This window comes from Rissa tridactyla, chromosome 7 (assembly GCF_028500815.1).
Source record: "Rissa tridactyla isolate bRisTri1 chromosome 7, bRisTri1.patW.cur.20221130, whole genome shotgun sequence".
Lineage (NCBI taxonomy): Eukaryota > Metazoa > Chordata > Aves > Charadriiformes > Laridae > Rissa > Rissa tridactyla.
Window position 1 is genome coordinate 18896317 of NC_071472.1, and position 23301 is coordinate 18919617.

At 38.9% G+C, this 23301-nt stretch overlaps 1 protein-coding gene across 6 annotated transcripts in view; it reads right to left on the minus strand.

Annotated features, from left to right (window-relative positions):
• Window positions 1-23301, minus strand: part of RBMS1 (RNA binding motif single stranded interacting protein 1) — a 149640-nt gene that overhangs the window by 35724 nt on the left and 90615 nt on the right. For all 6 annotated transcript variants that reach the window (XM_054207719.1, XM_054207720.1, XM_054207718.1 and 3 more), the window contains exons 3-4: window positions 5480-5538; window positions 2556-2647 (exon numbers count right to left, since the gene is read on the minus strand). In XM_054207719.1, the coding sequence (XP_054063694.1) occupies window positions 2556-2647; window positions 5480-5538 (151 nt within the window). The remainder of the gene's footprint in view (window positions 1-2555; window positions 2648-5479; window positions 5539-23301) is intronic.

A 23301-nucleotide genomic window follows, 5' to 3' on the forward strand; every position in this document is an offset into this window, starting at 1 on the left:
TTTTTCTGGAGTCAGGTCAACTTGGAAGCAGACCGCTGAGTACAGCGTGATCTTACCCCGTGGATAGGAAAAGCTCACAAAGTCAAATATTTGAAGTTATCTCTACAAAACAAACAACAAAGGTTTTAATACGTATAATCTCAACCACTTCTGCTAAACTAGGATTTGTACGTGATTTTTGCTGACGTGTGTAATTTCTAACTCACTGACACAATAACATTTTCCTTCCCCTTCAGGGACTACCACCCTATCTGGGAGGAGGGCGAGAATACTGAGGAGCCGTGCTGCTGGCTGACACCCTGGGCACAGCGCATTAACAACGCCTTCCCACGGACAAATCCTGCCAAGAGGCATTTATTTCTCTTTGGAACTGAAGCAGTTGTAGTCGTTGGTGAGGAAATCCGTCAGAGCCAGACAGCCGAGAAACTGTCCTCCAAATCTTTCCCTGTGACATTCAGGCTAAAGCCTAAACATCTTCACTGCAAGACCACTTCACGGCACAGGTGGTAACATGCAAAAGGATAAAATATTAAATACACAATGCAAGTAAACTTTTATGGTGTCTTGCATGCGAAGAGTCTGATTTGCTAATCTTGCCAAAACAACTGTAAGTGACTGGCAATTCCCAGCATCCAAGCAGAGATCGGGTTTTTCAGACAAAAGGAGAGCAGCACAGCGCAGAAAAGAAAAAAAATGGCTCAAAAATAGACAAAAATCAAAGCACTCAAACTCTTAGTCACTTGTGACTGTTGTGGTACTGTTCATTGGGTTGGTTTTTTTAACAATTTAAACACTCTTTCCATGTTAAGAAGCAGAACAACAAGTTTCACTGGAATGCAAACTTTATAGTCACAGATTTCCCACAAGCCACCAGGCTTGACATGGTGTCGGAAAAATCAATCAAAACTGTCAGGTATTATGGTGCACATTTTTTTCATGAATGCTAACAGAAAGAAATATTAGCGATATTGCAGCTAACTGTCAGAGGAAATGAGTCAGAAAAATATACCATGGGAAAAATTAAGAAATTATTAATTAGATTACTATAGTGAATTATTAGAGCTTCTTCATCTACTCAAGAAGACAATTAAATCAGACATCAAAATTCACCAGCAAAATGAATTTACATGACTTTGTATTCTTTTTTCTCCCCTCCTACCTAGATATCTTATCTGTAAGATGGCAGACAGAAGCTTTGAAAAATCTAATGTATACTTTAAACTACCTAAAACCTAAAGATTAATTAAAAGGTCTTTATTAAGCATATATAAAACCTTATAAAAAGATACAAAGAAAAAAAAAAAAACAAGTGTTTTCCAGTAAGTATGTATGTTTGTGTCATGGCTATAATGAAACATGCATTAAGTATGAAACATATGGTTTCCATTTTGTTGCCCTGGAATCCATCCAAAGACATTTTATGTTGTTAGCTTAACTGTTCTCCTCAGCTGAAAAACTGTGGAAAATATCTCATCTGAAAAAAATCTGTACCTAATGGATAACTACAAAAGATTTGCCAGATCTGTGGCAGACTACTTTATTAAAAAAAGTCTCTGAGATTACTATTTAATTACTGGATTTTTCTTTTAATTGGAATATAATTTTCAAAGTAAAAAAAAAATTGCTTTAAGGGGTACCACAAATTATATGAACAGATTACGTTGGTAATATTTTCTTTATTTAATAAATTTGTAGTGGCGTTTATGGCACTCTATTGGAACCAGGCCACCTCACCTAACAAGAACACATGACAAAATCATTACTAATGTATCATCCACCTCATTTTACAGATTTGAGAAACTTATCCTATGTTGAAAGAGTATGGCTCTGAAGATCACTTTTGGCTAATAACCTGATTCAGAGGCGAGGATCAGTACAAACGACAGAAAAAGAAGAAAGATCTTATTTCTTTATTTTTACTAATGCTTTGGTTTGCCCTGATGCAGAAATAGGTTATCAAAGAGTTGGCTAAGAATTTCAAGACATCTATCATCAATGCCAAGATTTAAATTTTACTTAAGTTAACAGAAAATATACTAGAAAGGCTGAAGACAAAGTCACAAGGTTAAATTTTGACATGTTGTGTTTAAAAATTCATCCCCAAATTGCAAGGCTGCTAACCTCAGTAACAACAAGCAGGCAACGTATAAAACCTTTCATATCTTTGTGCTGTAAACTATTTCAGCTATTGACTTGTTCCAGGAATTAATACGTATTTAAAACATTAAGCCTACTGTAGTTCTTACAATTTATTGCTAATCTTTCTTCTGATGAAGCCAATGGAAAAACAGTATCATGAATAAATTGATAAATCCAACCAGATGAGCTCAGAGACTTTACCATACTATGTTTCTTTATTTCATTAGTTGAGATGATTTGAGATATGGCAGTCAAAAGCCCTCATTCTGTTACCTTAATAGATCTTGTGGCTTGAGGACTGTGCTCTCTGCAAAGGGCCTGCAACTTGAAAATTCACATTGCCGATGCTCTGCTAATATATAAGCTTCTTCATCTTCACAACCCGGTGCAAGAATTAGCCAGTTGTTTTAACTCACCTTTGCCATCTGTGCTTGGACTCCACTGGCCTTTAAAGCAGAAACTGCCTTCTGAGCAGCTGCTGGGCTGTCAAAGTCAACAAAACCGTAACCTGAAATATAAAACATAGTTCATTAACAAGACAGAAACCATCTTGTAATCAAACGGTTCATCTGCTACTAGCATGCTTATTTAATACAATTTTCCTGTTTGTGAAGTGGGACAATTTGAGCTCCAAAGTTTTTCACTTTGTCCCAAAAAGATAATCTGCTAAAGTCCTTCAACCTTGAACTGGTGGGGACCTACCCTACTGGAACAAACCAATTTCCATGCCCGCTCGTTATCAGGATTTTGTCCAAATCGCTAACAAGCAGTATGGTGGTTTGCTTTGTGCTGTCTGGTACTTATCTTCTAAGAGCAAATGTGACATCATCAGTTTATTTCATAGAGATCACCAAATAAAGCATAATCTGTTCATTTTTCTAAACTAAATTCTTAGTCCAGTTTGAGTAAGAGGTCAATAAGCCTCTAAGTTATATGTCACTTACTCAAAACTGGGAGAGGAGTTTAGTTTACAAGACGCATATCTACTGCAACTTAACCCACTTTTTGGTGAATTAGTTACTTCATTGTATATACATAAAAGACAGTTAAATTTAGCAAGTGAGTGAAAACTCAGCTTCACTGAAATCAAGGGAGTTTTCCCCACTGTTGTTACTGAAATCAGAATGTAAAAAATTGTCCTGAAAGCATTCTCTATGACATACAATGCAATCTTTAAATGTTAAAGTAAACCCAGAGCCAATTGCAACAATTTCCATATATAGGGAGTAACTTCTGTTCTTATTCTGAACAACAATGTACAGGTAATGGATTCCAGGACATCTGAAAAGCAATATCCCTTGGTCTTTACAGACACTGACCTTATAGGTTGGATTTTTAATGCAACCTGTGAGTTGGATGCTCAAGTCTCACCAAAAGGCAGTCTGAGTTTGGAAGCTACTTCCTGTAGATGTTATCACAAACCTCATTCTGCATTTTTCAACCCCCTTCCTTCCCACCAATGAACAGCCCCAAATACTAAAGAAATCCCTCTCCAATATCTAAGTCGGGTTGAAGGAAAACAAACAAAAAACCCAACAATTAAAAAAGCTCTAGAGGAACGGAAAATGGAATTACTTCTTCAGAAGGTTATAGGATTCTCTTACAGTATGTCTATACTGAGAGCAAAAAGGTTGTGCAAAGATATAACTGAACTAGCTTCAAAGTCCTTAAGTCGGGAAAAACAACTCGAGCAGCCTTGTACATCAGTGCAAGCTTATTTAACCTGCCAAGAAGCTGAAGAAAGCAGCATATTGTTCTGTGTAACATGTGGTGCTGTGGACTGTTAAATCTTGACATGAAACAGAGTGAATTAGCTCATATCAAGTTTTGTGCTGCCAAGGCAAAACTAGCTTCCCATACCCATGACAGCCCAGGTCAGCAACACCACCACACCGCAGGGTGCAATATAGACAAAGTTACATACCCATACCATGCGTGCCATCAAAGCTGGCCTTGCCACCTTCTAGATGATACATAAGCTTGTTGCTCCAGTTAGTTTAAATCCCATGGTGTGGTGGGTTTTTTTTGGCAAGAGCCAGAGATGCTGTCAATCTTTTGGTTAAATTCCAGTTAGATTTCTGCATTTTGTCTGCTTATGTTCCTACTGCAATTTCAGTGATAGGCACTGAGCTTCCCTGCAGCCTTAACTTGCTGTATATTGTTACAACAGACTGTTAGTTACCATTTTTCACCAGCAAGATTTAAAATCTATATTGGAAAAGTCAGCTTAAATCTCTTAAAACATTAACGTGAGAATTTCTATATCACTGAACAGAGCTACTGAAATCTTCAGGAACCAGGGGAACGGACAGAATAAATCAGTTAAGCGCTGTCACAGGTATTAATGAATTAAAATAATTGAAAAGGGCATCTCCTCTTTCCTAGTCACCATATATGCAGATGACATCTGCATACAAGTTGGGAAAAAAATTTCTAGGAATTTCTGTTTCTGAACTGTCAGCACCTCCTTAATGGCTTAAGATGGGGAGCTAAGAAGCTATGCCCCTGCACTGCTTCCAACTCCTGCAGAAAAACTGAGTCTCAATTAATGATGAACTCTCCTCTCCTGCCTCTGCCTATCAGCTTTATGCTCATTCATGAGCTTTACTGTTATTAACGTTGCTAAACCCCCTGACAATTCTTCACTTTGCTTAGAAATTATCCTCTTCATTTAAAAAAGAAAGCCTGAAATCTGATATTTCGGCGTCTGCTACCACACCTTCTCCCACCGTGCACATTGCTGGGATACAACCTCACTGTAATTGCAGGGAGTGACGAAAATCAGTGAACTGATGTATCCAGCTTATCTAAAGGACTTTGAAGATTTTTTTTCCAGCTGCAATTACTTTGGTGAAAACGAACCCTCTCTTTGCTCCCAATACATTCAATTGCATATAACAAAACACAATTAGAGGATTGGAACGTGTAATTAAGTGTTGCTTTAAACTACTCTAATCAATGGAGCTGATTTCCACGATATATAATTTTTTCAGATGCTCAGTACAGCTGAATGGTCTTCTGTAAGCTTCCCTAGTTTCTCTAGGCAAAAAAGGGGAAAAGCTGCTTTTAGCTCCATTTTTGTTTTTAAAATAGAGGCGAACTGCCAGCCAGCACTGTGCGTGGCAGCTTCACTCAGGCTTGGCTGCACCACTGACGCTGGCTGTCTGCCAGCTCCGCTGGAAACAAATGTACTGAATACACTGACCCTGGGCAAGAGTAAGACTAGTTTAGGAAGAAGAAAGGGAGGGGAGTAGAGAGCACTTAAAATTAAACAGCAGGGTATTTTACAGAATCAATTAGGTCTTTCAGATGAATGTAATATAAAGGCAGACATACATACCTTTGCATTTGTTTGTTGTCTTATCCAAAATAGCCTTCGTGGACACAATTTTCCCATACCTAAAATGTATCATACATATGTAAGGAAAATGAGAAAAAAATAGCCTATTACAACAGATACCAAATTCGCATTATTTTATATCCTATTACCCTTTACTTTTAACAAAATGGAATAATATATAGGCTATATAATTATATAGCGAAACCTCATCTGTAGATAGAAGTGATTATAAAGATCAACAATTTCAAGCATGATCTTGTTCTATTGCCCCTGTGTTCTTAGTGGCAAAGCAGATCACAAAACAAGCCAGTGAAAATGTGCTCTACAGAAAAGAATACAACACAGTTGAAATCCTGCTACGTACAAGAAACCACATTTTAGACTAAGCTTGGACTCTCTCAGTATAGATACCAGATAAAGCAGACAAACTGCCTTGTCAGTGCTAGGCTTGCTAACTAACACGGCACAAGAGGGAGAAAACAAACCAACCAAACAAACAAAAAAACACAAAAAACCCACCTTAGCTATCTCTTCCCCCTCCCACTGCAAAAGATTAAAAACTCTGTGACAAGTGCAAGTCAGATTTATGAAAGCTGATCAGCAAAGGCGGTAACAAATTTTCTGTATTTTTAAAATGGAAAATTAAAATGCAAACAATTTCAACTAAAACCAAAACATCCCTCAGGAAAACTTCAATTTTCTTTTTTTTTTTTTTTTTTTTTAGAAGAAAAATACATTCATTGCCTGTTCCTCAGCTTCTCGGTAACTGGGTATTCCAGGTGGCAATCTGCTACGCAGTCCGAAGGTGAGCACCCAGAGGTGTAAAAGCAATTAAGCCTGGGAAACAGGCAGACAGCAATCCCGGCTATGGGAACGACTGCTGTTTCTGAAGCGCTTTGCAAAATTTATCAGTATTAGGTTTTTTGATCAAATTTAGAGTAGAATTTGTTGCTGCTGGCGAAAACTTGCAATGTTCCTTGGAAGACAAATACCAGTTTAAATTTCAGTAAAGCCACTGGCCTGGCCTGCAGCAGCAGTGGAATGGGAAAGAGCGCCCAGGTTTCCCAAGTTCCTTACCACAGCCTCCTCCCTTTGCTTGTGAACTACATTTGACACACTGCTGATACAAGACAGAAACGACGCAACACGAGTTTGTTTTCAAATGAGCATATAACGTAACTTAATACGTTACGAGGTATACCTAAGCACTGTGTGCCAAGAGGTTCTTTATCATTGTACAAGAACACAAAATGAACTGAAAGTTATGAGAAATGTTATCAGCGTTAAGAAAGCGGAATTCAGGGAAGAAAAAGGTTTTGCTGGTTCACCTGCTAAATGTAACTTCCACAGAGTGAGTATCATTTCAAAAAGATACTATTTCAAATGACAACTAACACAATTTCTGCAGTGGCTGTATTAGTCTTGAAAGTTTGTCAAAATATGTAAGAAGCCTAACAAAGTTAAGCTTAGTTGGTTAAGAGTACTCAAATCACTTGCAAAGAGACAGTTATTCAAGGATGAAGCCTATTTACAAAGTACTTTCCCCTTAAAGAACATTTAAATACATGTTTCAGTGCAGTTATCACTCTTTGTGAACAGTTTCAAGTGCCTTCTGTTCATTCCGTGAGTTTTTGCATGGCTTCAAATAGTTGCAAGGGGGTAAACCTGGGACAGTAGCCACTAGGTGTTGGCTTCCTTACTGTATGTGAAGCTGTGAGCATCTATATTGATATAAAATAGAACTATCCACCTATAGCCTAAAAAATGTGTGTCAATGAAAATCAGCGCATATCTAAATATACTATGCTAGAAGCTGTAATAAAGCAATAGAAATTGTGCCTGATAGTTGGAGTAGTATTAGTGACACTTGTTTTCCAAATACATCATTCCATTTGGAAAGCTCTATACCTTCTATGTCAAAACTTCTGAAACTTTCTCCAGAATTTTTCAGAGTGCAGAGTAAACACACGTGCTATAAATAAGAGAGGCAAACTGTTCAGGGACTGCGCTCTTCAAGATCCACTGAACTCTTACGCCCCAAGTTGCCTGGACCCAGCCTTGTACTTGATGGCCAGCACTCTCCATACCCTATCACCTTCACTAAGCTTCTTAAAGTGAAGAGCTACATAACCTTTTGTGGGAAAAAAAAATCTCTGAAAGATGATCTTGTTACTGCTACTGTTTCAGTTCTTGAAAGTGTAGAAAGTGGTGGTGGTATAAAACTACAGCACTGGGTATCTATGTAAACAAAGTACCTGCAACCCTCAGCCAGTTTGGTCAGGGAGGGGAGGCAGGGGCTGGCTATTGACTGCCCTGGCCCACAGATGCTGACGCACACCAGCCCATAAACATGTGTTTGCATGTCTGTTCTTTACAACCACTTCATGTAGTTGTACATCTTCCAATGTGCAAGACCACTAGTGATTTAACCCACTGTCCTAGATAGCACGGTTCCTGCAAGGAACCGGCTGCCATGGAAGACTGCCAAGAAGTTTCAGCAGTGTGAGTCTAGGAACGATTTGGAGAACCCGTATAACAATAGCAGCTATCGCCAGGATTGCTTCTATGATTTTCCCTGTGAATACTCCTCCCAAGTGCCTGCCATGCCAAGAAGCACAGAAATGCCGTTTTACCCCACCTCAGCCCGGGCAGAGGGGTACATCCCCTACTTGCTCCCACCACATGGTCTGATATCAGGGGAAATTAGTCCTTGCAGTTCCTCTTAAGTGCTTCCTTCAAATGTTCACCACCATGACAATCTACTTCCTTCCTCCCGAATTCTGCAGTCCTAATACTGCTGTTAACACAGGCTCCTGCATTCAATTGCTCATTTGTTAGGTGCAACTCCAATCCAGGACCCACCAGAAATCAATGAGCTATAAAACACATCAGAGTCATGGTGCAAACTAATACGTATTGCCTGCTTACAAAAAGAAATATAGCAAGCAAGAGAAAACTTACATTCCAAAAATGCCTATGGTGGTAGGTCTTGCCTGAGGATCATCATTCCTCTCAAAGCTCACGCGTATCTAGTTATCTTAGGCACCCTGCTGAGGCTAATCTTCTGCTCCAAAGCCTTACTGCATGCTTGGTGAGACATAGTAAGTCTACCTAAGGCAGGGCACATCTCTCATGGCTGGCAGAATCACTTCTACAGTGACTGGTGATTGCTTATTCCTTCTCTTCTGAAGCAGTTTTTTAAAATATGCTTTCTTTTAAATTAAGTGCTAATCTTGAGAAATAATTGCTAATCTGGCTGGTGACAAGCAACTAGGTATTTCTTATTAAGTAGGTTATTTTTCTCCCCAAAATAACATCAAATAAATGTTCAGCAGCAACAGAGGTGTTTTTTTGGGAATTTGGGCGGGGGGGGGGGGGGTGTTGAGTGTTGTTAACACATTTTCTCTTTAGTATGACTTATCTTTAGAGATGGAAAGATGCTTTCAGCTTTGCATCTCTTTTCTATACAGAACTTGTACCAATGTTAACTAATATTAACAGAGTAGAGGGGGAGAATCACGTCTCTGGCCAGCAGATCGAGAGAGGTGATTCTCCCCCTCTACTCTACTCTCGTGAGACCCCACCTGGAGTACTGTGTCCAGCTCTGGAACCCTCAGCACAAGAAGGACATGGACCTGTTGGAGCAGGCCCAGAGGAGGGCCATGAAGATGATCATAGGGCTGGAGCACCTCGCCTGTGAAGACAGGCTGAGAGGGTTGGGGTTGTTCAGCCTGGAGGAGGGAAGGCTCCAGGGAGACCTTATGGCCCCTTCCAGTACCTGAAGGAGGCCTACAGGAAAGCTGGGGAGGGGCTGTTTGCAAGGGCATGTAGTGATAGGATGAGGGGCAATGGTTTTAAACTAGAGCAGGGTACGTTTAAATTAGACATTAGGATGAAGTTCTTTACAACGAGGGTGGTGAGACACTGGAACAGGTTACCCAGAGAGGTGGTGGAGGCCCCATCCCTGGAGACATTCAAGGCCAGGCTTGATGAGGCTCTGAGCAACCTGATCTAGTTGAAGAGATCCCTGCTTACTGCAGGGGGGTTGGACTAGATGGCCTTTAAAGGTCCCTTCCAACCCAACACATTCTGTGATTCTATAATATATTAAGGAAGAGAAGGCTTGAGTAAGAGGCAGGTAAATAATTGCCAGAGTACATTGGTTATGGGATTAAAAGGGGTATGTTCAGTAACAGTCTATGTACCAGTGTACAAACTATCGTTATAGTACAGAACACCAATACAAATGTGTATTTGGATACAAGATAAAGAACGAACTTGTTCAAAAGCCAAGTTAGGAAGACAAACAGAACTGCTCCTTAATAGGATAATGCTTACTGCTGCCCATTACACGCTCTTTGTGTAACCCCACCTACTCAGCTGCCCTAAGATCTACTGCCAGGCAACATGGATGTCAAAACACAGCACCATACCTTAGTATTAGATACTTTTGAAGTGGAAAGCTTGAAGAAAAGTATTAACAAGTACTTTTTAAAAATCACATTTTTCAGCAACATGGTCAAACCCAGTGCAAATAATCACACTGACAGATTTATTACAAATAGCTAGGAATACTTTCGACATTTAAAACATCTCTGAAGCCTACTCTTGGTGACTTCCATGATGATGAAGGAAAAGGATCCTCAGAAAACTTAAGTACGTGAATCAAACCGAACCAGTGTTTATTTTTCTCCCTTTGTACATCTGCTAGTATAACGAACATACTTGCAAACGTGAGGGCGATAAGATGCAATCATGAGCATGACAAAGAATGGGGAACGAAGTAGCTTGAAGTTTCTGCCACAAGTGCTATTTTGAGTGTTGAAAGAACTTATCTGTGTGTACATTAGGGGAGGTACAATTAGAACAGGCAGTGAGAGGCTTGATAGGGGTTGTCTGGAATGAATTGTTCAAATCTTTGCCTGCAGTAGCTTAATGTAATATACCTCATACCACCAAGCTCACAGTGCTTTCCCCTTTGCAGGACTTTCAAACTGTCTTCCAGCTGGTGCTTTGAAGGGTTTCTCTACCACCTGATGTTGACTCGGACACTAACGCACCGGACGGATCTCTGCTACCATGGGAAGCCCTTGCCTTTTAGAGCTGCTTAGGTGCTGCGTCCTGAACCGTCCAGAACTTTGTGCTGAAGGTGAGCAGTGCTCTCTCTTTGCCTAAGTCTAGTCCAGCTGTAAAAAGAGCATTCCTAGAGATCCTGCTGTTATCCCTTGCATTACTGCAGTGCTGTCAGAACTCCTCTGCCATGCAGAAACAATGCGGCATATCTTCTGTGTTTATTCTAGATTAATTTTCACATCTTAGCATCTTATCACTGCCCTTCATGGAATGCTCTTTATTTCCAAGAGCCAGAATCATGTGGTAAAACCAGGCATGGATTTCATAACATATAAGTGGCTCTGAGTACATGAACTTACTATCAGGTAAAATTGTGAAAGGAAAGAGAACCTGGCTGAACATAAAAATTTTGGTAGGGAGCCAATATTCTCATGAGGTGACCCAGAGACAAGAGAGCACAACAAACAGGCAGATCCGGCAAGGAGGGTCATGTGGGAGAGCTGATCAGTTAATCCTAAAACACATTGCAGTTGCTGAATGGATCCACATCAAAATAAACCTTACTTTAGGCTAGGCTAAATAACTAGAACAAAATGGATAAAGCAAATACTACCGAAGCAACTCCTGTATGCTAACTGTAATACTAAAAAGAACATGCAGGTAGGGATTCTTAGTCTGTAAATCAGCTTTTAAAAAACAAACAAACAAGAAGAAAAAACAACTTTCTTAGTCAAACATTGTCTTATTCAGTACAACATGGTCAGTGGGCACCTTGCATGTGTCCTAAATACAGTAAATTCCTGCTTCAAAGGGAATATTAGCCTTTAGTACGACCCTAAATAAATGCACGTAATAAAAACTGACTTCTGCAAATCAGTGATGTGCGCCTTTTAAGAGAGAATCCTCACCCCCCCCAAACACAGAGTATTGTGTTTTGAACAGTACGACTCAAACATTTACATGAAACTAATGCTCTTAATAGCCAAGTCCCCACCACAGTCCATCTCACTCATTGAGTATGTGGAAGCCCAACCCATTCTGAAGAGAGACCTGAAGAGAAGGCACCTAAGCAGTCCATGGGAAAAACCCACCTATGTTGCAGTTCTCAGCTCCTCTATACCACCTAGTGCAAAAGGAGCACAGAAAAATCCCTGTACCAGAAGAAAAAAGTCAAGGGAGTAGTCAGCAAGAGCTGACTTGGTACAGCTGGCTCCCATACCTCGCTGCTCTTCCAGTGTTTGGGGCATTTTGAAGCCAACAGCACAGCCAAGGAACATAATCAGCCCCAGCAATCTTTTCTGCTGGATCCAAAAAAACACCTCTGAGCAATACAAAAGGTTTTTATCTGGCTCCCGTATCTCCCTCTCTCTGCTGCATCTTGGGAAAGCGGTGTACTGAACCTGAAGCTCTTGCTCCCATTTAAGCTTAGATAAACACAGGGGGAGGTTGTGTCTGCATGTATCAAAGTTTTGATTTCCCAATAAGGGAAATTTCAGAAAATAATTGTCAATACCATACCGCTAGTCCTTGTGACAGCCTACTCTAATCCTGCTATTCAATTAGGGGTAAATGTTACCTTAACAAAAACTTGACGAAGAAATTTATTTAATCCAGCAGAATACTGAGTTTGGAGAACAGAATCAAACCATATGGTTTCCATTTTTAAATTCTTCTTCACCACATCTATGCCCTAGTGTAGACATTGCTGAGAACATTTTGTCCGTATTTTGTTTTCTGTTGTTGGAAGACACGCTGTTCTTTGAGAAACTCTTTGGAATCACTCAGTTGCTTTATGGCCATCATGAACCTAAAGATTTGCTACCAGAACAAAACGAGTACCCTACCACCAAAAGCGGGACCAATCATTTTTAGTGCATAATTAAACATTACATTAAAAGTTGCAGTTATACTTTTCTTATTTTTATTTGCACAGTAAATGGGTATGCACAATCTAGTTTAGCAGAAGTTGTGTTTTGAAATTGTTAAAGAATTGGCTAATTTGCTTCATTCAGCAAAATCTCCTATACTAGCCTCAGATATTCAAGCACTGGGTTAATCAGCTCAGCCAGATGTGACATATTTCAGGCACTGGATTATGTTTTTCAGTATCTGCAAAATATGAACCTAAATTAAAAGTTAGAACACTGCTTTGATGACACTCTTTTCAATGCCTATGTGGCTTTGACACGAAGCTAGCTCCTTTTTTTCTTAGTAAATGTCCCTCTGACTCTCTGGTACTTCAGAGAGAAAGATGGTATTTTCAAAATACCCAAATATCCAAGTAAGTCCTCACTGTTGTTTATTATTATTTTACTTGTGAGACAAAAAATACCTCCAAATAAATTAGAATTTATTATTACAGAAGCCAACTACTATTTTGACAGTCTTTACAACATGATTAAAACTACATGTTGTCCATTACTGTAAAGACTATTCTTGATGAGTTAGGATCTGTGTACTAAAGAAAAAAAAAAAAGAGAAAACCAACACAAAACACTCCCCCAAAAAACCCCAATCCCACAGATCTTTCGCTTACACCCTGCTGTAAATTCTTCACAATACCAAGAAAGCTTTCTTCACAACCTCTCTACCTTTCATTCTTCATTTAATTTTTGCATATTCGTGTTTTCATTAAGAATCAGTGCGTAAAAGCATGTATCATCATCATTACTGATGCAGTTACCAATACTAGTACAAACCAGTATTACTTTGGAATAAATCATCTTTTCTTCGGGCTCAGTAGGATACAATTTCAGATTTCACCAAGAAGTAATCAAAAGTAGCAAAACCAGATATACTATCAGCTCTTACAGTTACCCATCATTAGAAGAGCAGATGCTCAGCATAATGGACGTACACAATTTGGTGAAGTGTGAACAAATGCCTTCTCCGTTTCTTGGGCAGTATTAATTTTAGCAGATAAAAAGTGGTATTTTATGAATACATATTTGGTTTACAGTGTACCAGCTCTACACAAATGTAACTACTTCATAGCTAAAAAGAAACAGGAATTGAAAACTTTAACAAATAGCAAAGTGACACACAGGAAGAAGATTTTGGAGATTATTATTTTTCAGACACCCATTTTGTTTTTCTTAAGAGTAGCTATTTCCTGGTTTAGCCGAGGATGAGCTGTAGGGATAGAGAAGAAATGTTTTTAGAATCAGGAAATGTTTGCTTCCTCTTGCTTTGTAGAGATGTGAAGAAACTCTACCCATTCCTTAGAAGGTGACTGAAAGTCAAGGGGAAAAAGTCCTGTTAACATCCTACAGTTATTTTTATGACATTTTGCAAAGGATTTTCAATTAGTGTGCTCCTTTTTGCACAACAAATTGATTACCTTAAAAGCTCGACCCACTGTACAATGCCCTTTCATTTAGCACAACTGAGGAAAATTGCCTTTTTTAGCATCTCTGAGTATTTTAAATGTTTAAGACATATTACAGCTGACACTAAAAGAGCATCCCTAACGGAGCTTTCTAGTGTGTACTAAACCAACAGATTTCCAACAATTCCCTGCAGAGGTGTTTTCTCTGTCAATATAAAAATCAACAAATAAAGTAATGGCATGTTTATTTTGTTTTAGTTTATAAGGTTAAGAATGTTGCAATATGTGAAAAAAACAGTTATTCTTCAGTACTATGATGACACGATCACGGAGAAAGAAAATAAAAATAAAAATCTATGAAGGCTTGCCCCCAAAGAGCTTTTGGAGTTAGAGAGGGCGGCTCTTGTATTCTTCCCTAGCAGGCATCGAGAAGAATTCAACTGATGCTACTTTGAGGAAAACACAACAGCAATAGAATGAAATAATGAGAGACTTAAAAACCTAAGTATAAAATCTTCACGTAAAGTTTGGTTTGGGGCTTTTTTGTTAATTTAGAAAAAAAAAAAAAGGCAAATTCAGACGGATGAACCCATAACTTCATCTCTAGGCTCTGAGAAGTTTATTGGCATCTGTTGTCTCAGTCGCTCCACTGAGAATGTGAATACAGATATTTGGCAGAACTATTATTAATAATCACCCACTCTTCAGGGTGAGATTTTTTGATTTTTTTTTTTTTTTTTTTTTTTACAAAGCCCTAAATCTTGGCCTATCCTTGCTCAGCTGCAACATGATTTTTCTTACTAATCACATGGTATTTAATTTCCATTTAATCTTTCCTAGGCTAGCAAGGTAATAATGCTTGACTTGATGGGAGGGAGAGACCAAAGCAACAGCTCTAGACACTGAAAAAGGAGAGAGCAACAGGAGCGAAAGCGGCAGAGCACTTTTGCACTGCGCAGGAGACCATCTTTCATATTTCATAGACACCTAAAGATTCTCATCATCCAAATGCTTCTTATGAAAGCCAGGATACTAACATGCTGGTCCTAAATTTGTTGATTACATATCTGTTTTAACTGTAAAGACACGAGATGTCACCTGCTGTGAAGAAAAATGGAATTTCAAGCAACAAACCTCAGTTTGTTAGAAAATAGAATAATGATCCCCTTCCGTGTTTCTTGCAGCCACTGTTCCTGCAGTAACCCAGCCTGGCTTCTGACAAGCGGAGGTGATTTAGTATAATCTCTGAACCATCTGCTAGGCTATCTATCAGTTCAGTAGCCTTGTTACTTCACAGTTTATAGGTTAAGCAGGATAAATAACCTATCAGAAACACAAACGGATTTCCCTCTTTGACACACTTTGAAGTGCAAGTATTGTCTAAGTAGCCACAGCTTTTTTTCTCCTAAACTGAAGAAAAAGAAAATAAAAATCACAGTAGTGCATTAACTATAGTGTCTATTCTTTCAGAAAAGGAAACTGTTTATGTTTATCATCATCTTTACAGTTTATGAAATCAACAGTTCAGCAGAGCTATGTAAATACTTCATAACCTATTTTTGCCTACGCTTTTAGGCAATTTTTCTATTTACCCATTTGAAAACTCATATGCAAAGTATTTTAAAAGGTATGAACTACCCAGAGTTACGTTACATTGTCAAATATCTGTTCGCAGGGACACAAAAGCTGGTTGACATTAGAAGTGTTGTTTCCTGCCAACATTCTACTGAGCTTGATGACCAATATTAGGGAAAGATCTCTCTGCATTTTTCTTATAAATTATGTGGCATTGTTCTTTAAGAAAAATATTTCAGAGTTGGGTGGAATATGAAGTGATGTGCATAAATTAGACTGAATGGTTTAGAAAGCGATTTGCTACTATTCTACTTCTAATATACTGTATTGTAATTTATATTAAGTACTCTTACACTGAAAGCATTATAGAAAATTTTACCATAAGATGCTGAACTGAGGATCATTGATAATAAATGATTTGTGCAGTTACTCAGATAGTCACAAACAAAAAATCTCAGAATTATCATAAATTATCACAAACCAACTAACATATATGAAGACATTTGCACAAGGAACTATCAGTAAATGCTACAACGTTAGAAAAAAATCAAGACGTCTGCCTCTGAATTCCTGCCTTACAAAGCAGGCGGCACTTTTCTACCTTGTCTCATTCAGCATCCAGTTTAGGAGATCAAATTATGGAGAATCTTTATTTTACAAAAAGAGATAAATAACTGTAACGATATTTGGAATTCTTGGCTTAGCCAATTTTTAGTACTAGAATTGTTCTTACTCAAAAAAACATAGGATAACCTACATTTCCTGCAGGAATTTGCCAGTACATCTACTGACAAGGTTATTCAGGTATATGGGAAGGGGTTCCAGTTTCCTACAGCTACAAGGTGGAAGAACAACACCATGTTATTTTAAGAAAGCAAATGGTCTCACCTTCTTGTGCTCTTACCCTAACACTACAGAGTGGACACAAATAATACCTGGGTTAAGAGTAAAGCACTGAAAAAGATCTGCATTTTACACACAACTGAAAGCAAAAACTGAAGCAATATTCTTTGAAAATAAATTATCATAGTTCCTGTGGCTCCCAGAAAGAATATAAAAAAATATGAGACCACAGTTTCACATAGCCATGAAAAGATACAGTGTTTTTTTGAAAATCATATTTCATTTGCAAGCAAAATAATAAAGTTCCGAATAAGTTCAAATTACAAGTCTGGAATATTTCTACAGTCCAGCAATTTCTTTTATCTTCTTTTTTCATTCTGAGAAACGATCACTAATCAAGACAATGATTTGGGAAAATGAGAAATTAAACCAGATGAATGCTACTATGTATTTATAAGCCAAGCTCATGGCAAGTCTGCAGACGTGCATGTATTGATTTACCACTGCTAGCTGTTTTAATCTGAAAGTAAGGCAGTATTTCTACACCCAACCATAAATCTTGGCAAATTTCAGCCTCACCAATTTTGCAGAGCCTACACTAACAGCTTGAAAGAATAAAACTACGAAGACATAAAAGAGCAGTTCTTGTTATTCATAATTTATAACTCCTTTCTCTTCCCTGTGCTAAACAGTACAGATCAGCTTGGGAGCATAAATTAGTCTCTCTACCTGAAAACCTTTTATTTTTCAATTCCTCCTCCTCCATCCAAGGAAGCCAAATTCAGTCATTGTCATCGTATGATGCATTGTCCTGTATTTTGGCTTTCCCTAAGCATATTTCCTTTTCTTGTGGGAGGGAATTAAGGACAAGGCAAGGGGAAAATAAAATTATTTATCAACATTTCCCAATACTTTTTTCCCCTGTTTTAGTCAGACAGTATAAATCAAAAGGTGCTATTCTGCCTACAATCCTAGCTAGTATTAGTCTACCTCCTAGGTGGATAGAGACCTATTCATGCTACAAGCCTGTATACTTACAGAAGATTACTCTTTAATTTATTCTTGCCTATTAATTTCACTTCTAGTGAAGGTTGCTAACCAAGTCTTATACCCTCAGTTTAAATAAATGACACTCCAAAGAACATGTTGGCACAGTCTTGAAAACCATGGGATTTGAGATTGCCAAAGTACAAGGGCACTTTCAGCCACATCCCATTTCCTAAACCCTGACCCATCTGTCAACTCTGAACTACAAAAAAAAAAAAACAAAACCAAAAACTGTCTCGCATATTGTCTAAGCTACATATACACAAGCACATACATATATATATACACACACATATATAGTGCTTGTTCTCACATTTATCTGGTATGAAAGGTGTTTGGTCATTGGAATAATGCCTGTCATCAATAACTTTTTAAAAATATGTCAGCATATTTTGTATGTTTTCCTTCTGTTTTTGTAATATTAAGACAACACAAAGCTAACAGGATGAATCCAAGACCTGGCCTGCTGGTTAAAATACCTTCTACACAAAGATATCTATTTGTTCTTACCTGCATCTTGCATTAATTTAACACCCAATCTTGGAAAGCGCTGACTGCCCCTCTTCTGTCTGGAGGGCAGAAGAGCAAAAAACCCAATACATTCAAGTAACTTCCAGTCCCTCTGAACTGCATTTTAACAGTGTTTCTTTTATGAAATACTCATAGTAAAATCCTGCTTTGAACAGCTATTCTATACTGGAATTAACACCGAATTATGAAGAAACTGTACAATTAATATTAGAGTCTGATCTCCTTTAACTTCTGGTAACATCATGTCATTCATACTAGAACAGCACTAAATGGACAAATTATTCAAAATCACTGCTAAACCTTCCAAAGGCCTTGCCCCCTTAATAGCACGGCATGTAGACTTGATCCTTATTTGAATCTGCTTCTCTTGTCTCAAGTCCCAGCTGCGCTGAATAGCAAATATCTCCATTTCAATAGGGAAAATGGTTGTGCTAAAGTAGTTCTCTCCAGGGGTCAAAATACTTCAGAAGGGCATTTAAGTGGCTGTATGTTATTGAGCAGAAACATCAGCTCCCACATTATTGATTCTAACTGCCCGGCTCTGTTGAAAAGATGTCCACAGCAGTATTAAGTGCTGAGATAGGGACAGAGGAGTGTTATGCATTAAGAAAAAATACTACCCATCTGTTGCCAAATTTTAGATAGATGAGCAATCACAAGCTGTAGCACAAAATCTAAAGTGCAACCTTTGTGGCTGATGCGTCAGGGTCATATTCAGTGACACTTCCTCCGTTTCACACTGCTTAAGATAGACAGTCTTTTGAATATTGATTGAAGCAAGCAGGAGCCAGAGTTTGATTTCTGCAGTTTTGCAAAGAGAATGTAATAGACACTTATCTGGAAATTTGCTTTTGGTAGCTTAAATATACCATTTTCTTTAAAAACACCATTAACCTGTTCTCATCCCATCACTAGAGCAGCTAGCCAAGGACAACTGAAGTCTTCTGGAACCACCGCACATTCAGCCTGCTCTTAGCCCCGAGCTGCAGACAGACCTGCAGCCACAGCACACTGCCCACTAACAGATTGTCACACAGAATGTACCCGAGCTGGCTGAAACTAATGTGATCCCCTAGACCCTTATTTCCAGGGACTTTCGTATAATGACTATGTCAGATGCCACCATGTAAGGATAAATCCAGTGTCCCAGGCTGCACTTTGGCTGGTGTGGCCAAGGAAGCACATGGATTGCTGGGGTTCACAGTGAAGAACATCGACAAGGGAGGTTAATCCCAGCCTAGCAGGGAAAACCCAACCCATAAGCATCTATGCAAAGGGGTGACTTAAGACTGGGTCAACTGGGCTCAAAGAAAATTGGGGTCCTCCAGTTGGCTGTATCAACTGCAAGCTTGGATAGCACCTACATTAAACAGACATGGATTCAAAGCTTCTTAAAAGGAGCAGCCCTTTGGCGGTTTCACGAACCCAGAGCACCAGCAGCCACAGAAGGGACTATTCAAAAAACACATTCTCATACAGAGCCAAGAAAAATCAACCAGCCACTGCACGACAGCAAAGCTGACAGGCAAGCCCAAAGCCAGCGAGGTTAGTGGTGTATCACAACCTTTCTCGAACAGATTCAACAACATACGCCAACAAGGGAGTTTCTATGACGTGGTCACAGTGTTTGTGGACTTTACAGACCTTTTTTATTATCGAGGGCCCAAGATGACTATTTCTTTGCCTGCAAGAGGGCAGCAGAACAAACTTTTCTCTTAGGAGTGATAAAGTACTATCTGAAAGAAGCTGTAACTTATACTGGAGGACGAATCTCAGCACCCGTGCTTCAGATTCTAAAATAGTTCATTTACTAATTTTTCCTATCAATTTATCTAAACAAGATGTCTAAACCAATCCAAATAGAAAACTTAAAATATTTTCTATGAAAACCACTCAGAAACAGGAAAATGTAATGGATACAGCTATGGCACAGAAAAGGACTGAGAATCCAAAGACGTAATGGCCATATCCAGTGTCAGAAAGCCACTCATTAGTAAAGAGTTAAACAGTATCTAGGTCACTCTACAGTCTTTCCTGCACACCCTCAGCTCACAGCATATCGGAAATGCTGTGTGGGAAGGCCAGGGAACTAAACTCACAGACCAACTCTGACTCAGACTGCAGTAATTTAATGATACTTTTCTTCTCTTAAATTATCCTTGGGATTAAAAGAACCCACACCCTCAACATGAAACCAAATCACGGTGAAAGAAAGAAACCACAAATTCACAGATCTTGGAGTCAACAAAAGGTATCTAGAAGCAAATTAATTATTAATGGTAAAGGACTGAGACCTTTCCTGTAACATACTCTATGGTCACAACAGCAGAAGGTGAAGAATTTGAGCCCCAGTCAGATGTTCTTCTGAAAGCCCTAGTGGGGATGATCTCAGCAACAAGAATGTCAGAGAACTGCCTGCCAAAAAAATAAAGAACTGTCACAGCCAAATGCTGACTTCTACCACTAGAGAAAAGCAACTTGAGAGAAACAGTCTCACATTTCCTCCATCACTGCAGAAGCTGAACTCAAGAGTTGTCAAATATCTTTGGCACAAGCATGAGCAGAAGACAACTATAAGATCCCGAAGAAGGCAGAACACCAGCAACCGAGGTCCAAATACAAATCCAGTTAAATCCCTGAGGAACAATTAAAATTTCTGGAAATTCTGTCCCACTGAACAAAGCAGAAGTTTGGAAAGAACAGTAATGAGCAGAAGAAAACATTGTCCTCAGAAATACTCCTTCCTGGCTACAATATAAAATTACAAAAATTTACTCTTTCCTCTGCACTTCAAGCTTCCTTCCCTCCCCTTCACTTAAGGAAAGAAAAAAAAAAAAGGCAGACTAACTACCACGAAAAGAAGAGCAAAGTTAAAATGCCCTAACAGCACTAAAATGTCTTCTATCACAGGAACCTCTAAATTTTCATCCAGAGAAACAAAAACTAATTTCCCTTTTTCATGGCAAAAATTTAACTACTTTTGTTGTGATGATATAAACACCAGTAGGTCCCTTTTTTGCGAGTGTTTCTATTAGTATATTGTGAAGTACATGGCAAGCCAATTATAAAGAATTGAGTATCTGGCTTTACAGCTATATATTTAGATGTATTCCGTTCTGTTTCTAATTAAATGATCTAATTTTTTTAATCCCAGGAGATAAAGAAACTAACAATGTTCCCAAAACCTACATCCACCATATAAACATCACTAGGATGCTTGGTCAGTAACCAGCTACCTTTGAACGTAAAGTCTTGCTGCTGTTCACCTTTCAGCTACAAGCATGGAGAAGCCCAAACCCCCAGTCTCCTCTGATTAAGTGAGCAGACCCAAGTGAGTTCAGGTGGAGGGCTCTATCTTGAGAATATAGACAGTGTCACCTGATCAATGAATTTTAAGTAACAATTAAAAGGGCAACATCTTTGATGGAAAAGACCAAACGAGTCACCACAAATGAAGCAGAAGTCCCATGTCCCATACTGATTTAGACCAACGCAGGGTCTGCTTCAGGTCATTTCTTCAAAAAGTGCAATTTATTGGTTAAATGGAAACTTAAAAGGAAAAAAAATTGTCTTTCCTGTTCTTCAAAAAGGAATCAGACTCAAAACGTTTTCTTATCCTGGCTATCTACCCAAGAACATTTCAACAACTTGGGCCTTTCTGTGACGTACTGAAACACACCTACTTTTTGCACCTTACCAATTCTACCCAATCCAGTTATCCAAAACAGTGGGCCTGTGCTCCTTAGACTCCCATCTCAATCTCAGTTCAAGTGTTAGATGGGAAACAGTTGACCAGTGACAGTCAGGGCTGTCCCCTCTTCCTGGGAGTGCCCCTCTTTTCAAAATATTTAATGACATCTGGGAAACTGCGTAATTCAAAGTGAGTGTCCTAGACTTCAAAGAGAATTAATAAATATTTAACTGAATAAGCAATTAATAAAATGGGTGGAAAAAACTTCAGAATTTTTCATGGAACAAAGTAACATGCAATTCACTTGGGAAGAATGGAAGACTGGGACACATTATTGTATATTTTTATAATGTCATAGCTCTGAATATTTGGAAGATGTTCAAAAAGAACTGATCCTAATTTACATAGTAAAGAGTACATTCATGCTGAGGCCTTGGTATGATGATGGATGGTTTTCAACAGCAGTCCTGGCTAATGGCCTTTCGCTCCTAGCACTGTACCTCTGTCCGGCAACACGGGAGCCCTGGAAGCTACCACTGACAAAAAGGAACACTGAGCAACACGTTCTCTCTCAGCAATGAAGATCTCCAAAATATAGCAAATTGACTTTTGGCAACAAATAAAAAAGCCTTAACAATAAAGTTAAGACACGGCCTGCCACACAATAAAAACAAGTACCTTCAAGCGTGGGAAATGCAGGGGGTTGAATACAGGATATCTGGAGGGGAAAAAAAAAAAAAAAAAAAAAAAAAAAAGGAGCAGCAGATGATTTACAAACACTCCTTTTCAGATCACAGTACTACAAACGGTGATGTGTGGAAGGAAATGCACACTGCTACATCAGCTCTGCTGGATGCCCCACCACGCTGACACCCTCAGGCTTTGAAGGGAAAAAGTCTCTCTTCTCTCTGCCAAACAGTTTCTCCAGAACGCAGCCAAGGCATTCAGACTTAACATGGGGGAGATTTCTGCCTTGGGGTAAGGCACCACTACACGTTGAAAAGAAGAAAAAAGACAAAAAAAAAAAAAAAGAACAACCAACACCAAGAGAAAGAACTAGAGACCGTGGAGTTTATCTGGCACTGTGCAATTATGTAGCTGAAAAGCTCAGCCTTCGCTATCAAACAAATTCTAAGTCCATGCCATGGAGTGCTAAATGGTTTTAAACCCTCACACTGGCACTAGGAGCTGTGGGCTCCTGCAGAGGCTCCTGGCTTTCCGGGATCAGGCCTTTGCAAGCACACTGCAAACAAGCAGGAGTCAACCTTGCCATCATCTTTGGGCATGGGTAAGCATTTCTGTTCTACACCAGGGTTTTGTTAACACACCAGTTCCTTGGTGATTCTACATACATACTAAATAAAACTATGTATGGAACTGTAAAACTCTGCTGGTCCCCACGCTCCAAAAGCTCTTCAGTTACTCTACCAGCAGAGTTCTTGAAACCAGAAAGTATCTTGACTCTTTTTCCAGTGTTTAGATCATTTTATTTCTGACATTTAGGGTTTGCAAATAAAAGATTTGAGATTCCTCCAGTATTTGTATTACCCTGTTATGAAGCTTCTTTTTTTCCTCCTGCTTTTAGATCTCCTATTAACGTAACACTTATTTCACGACTGCATTCACTCAGACATTAAAGAAAAACTCCTTATTAATGCACCAGAATAATTGCTGATATTTTGACAGACTTGTGAAAGCTGTCTAAGTGACTTAGTGACTATGTCTAAGCCAAAA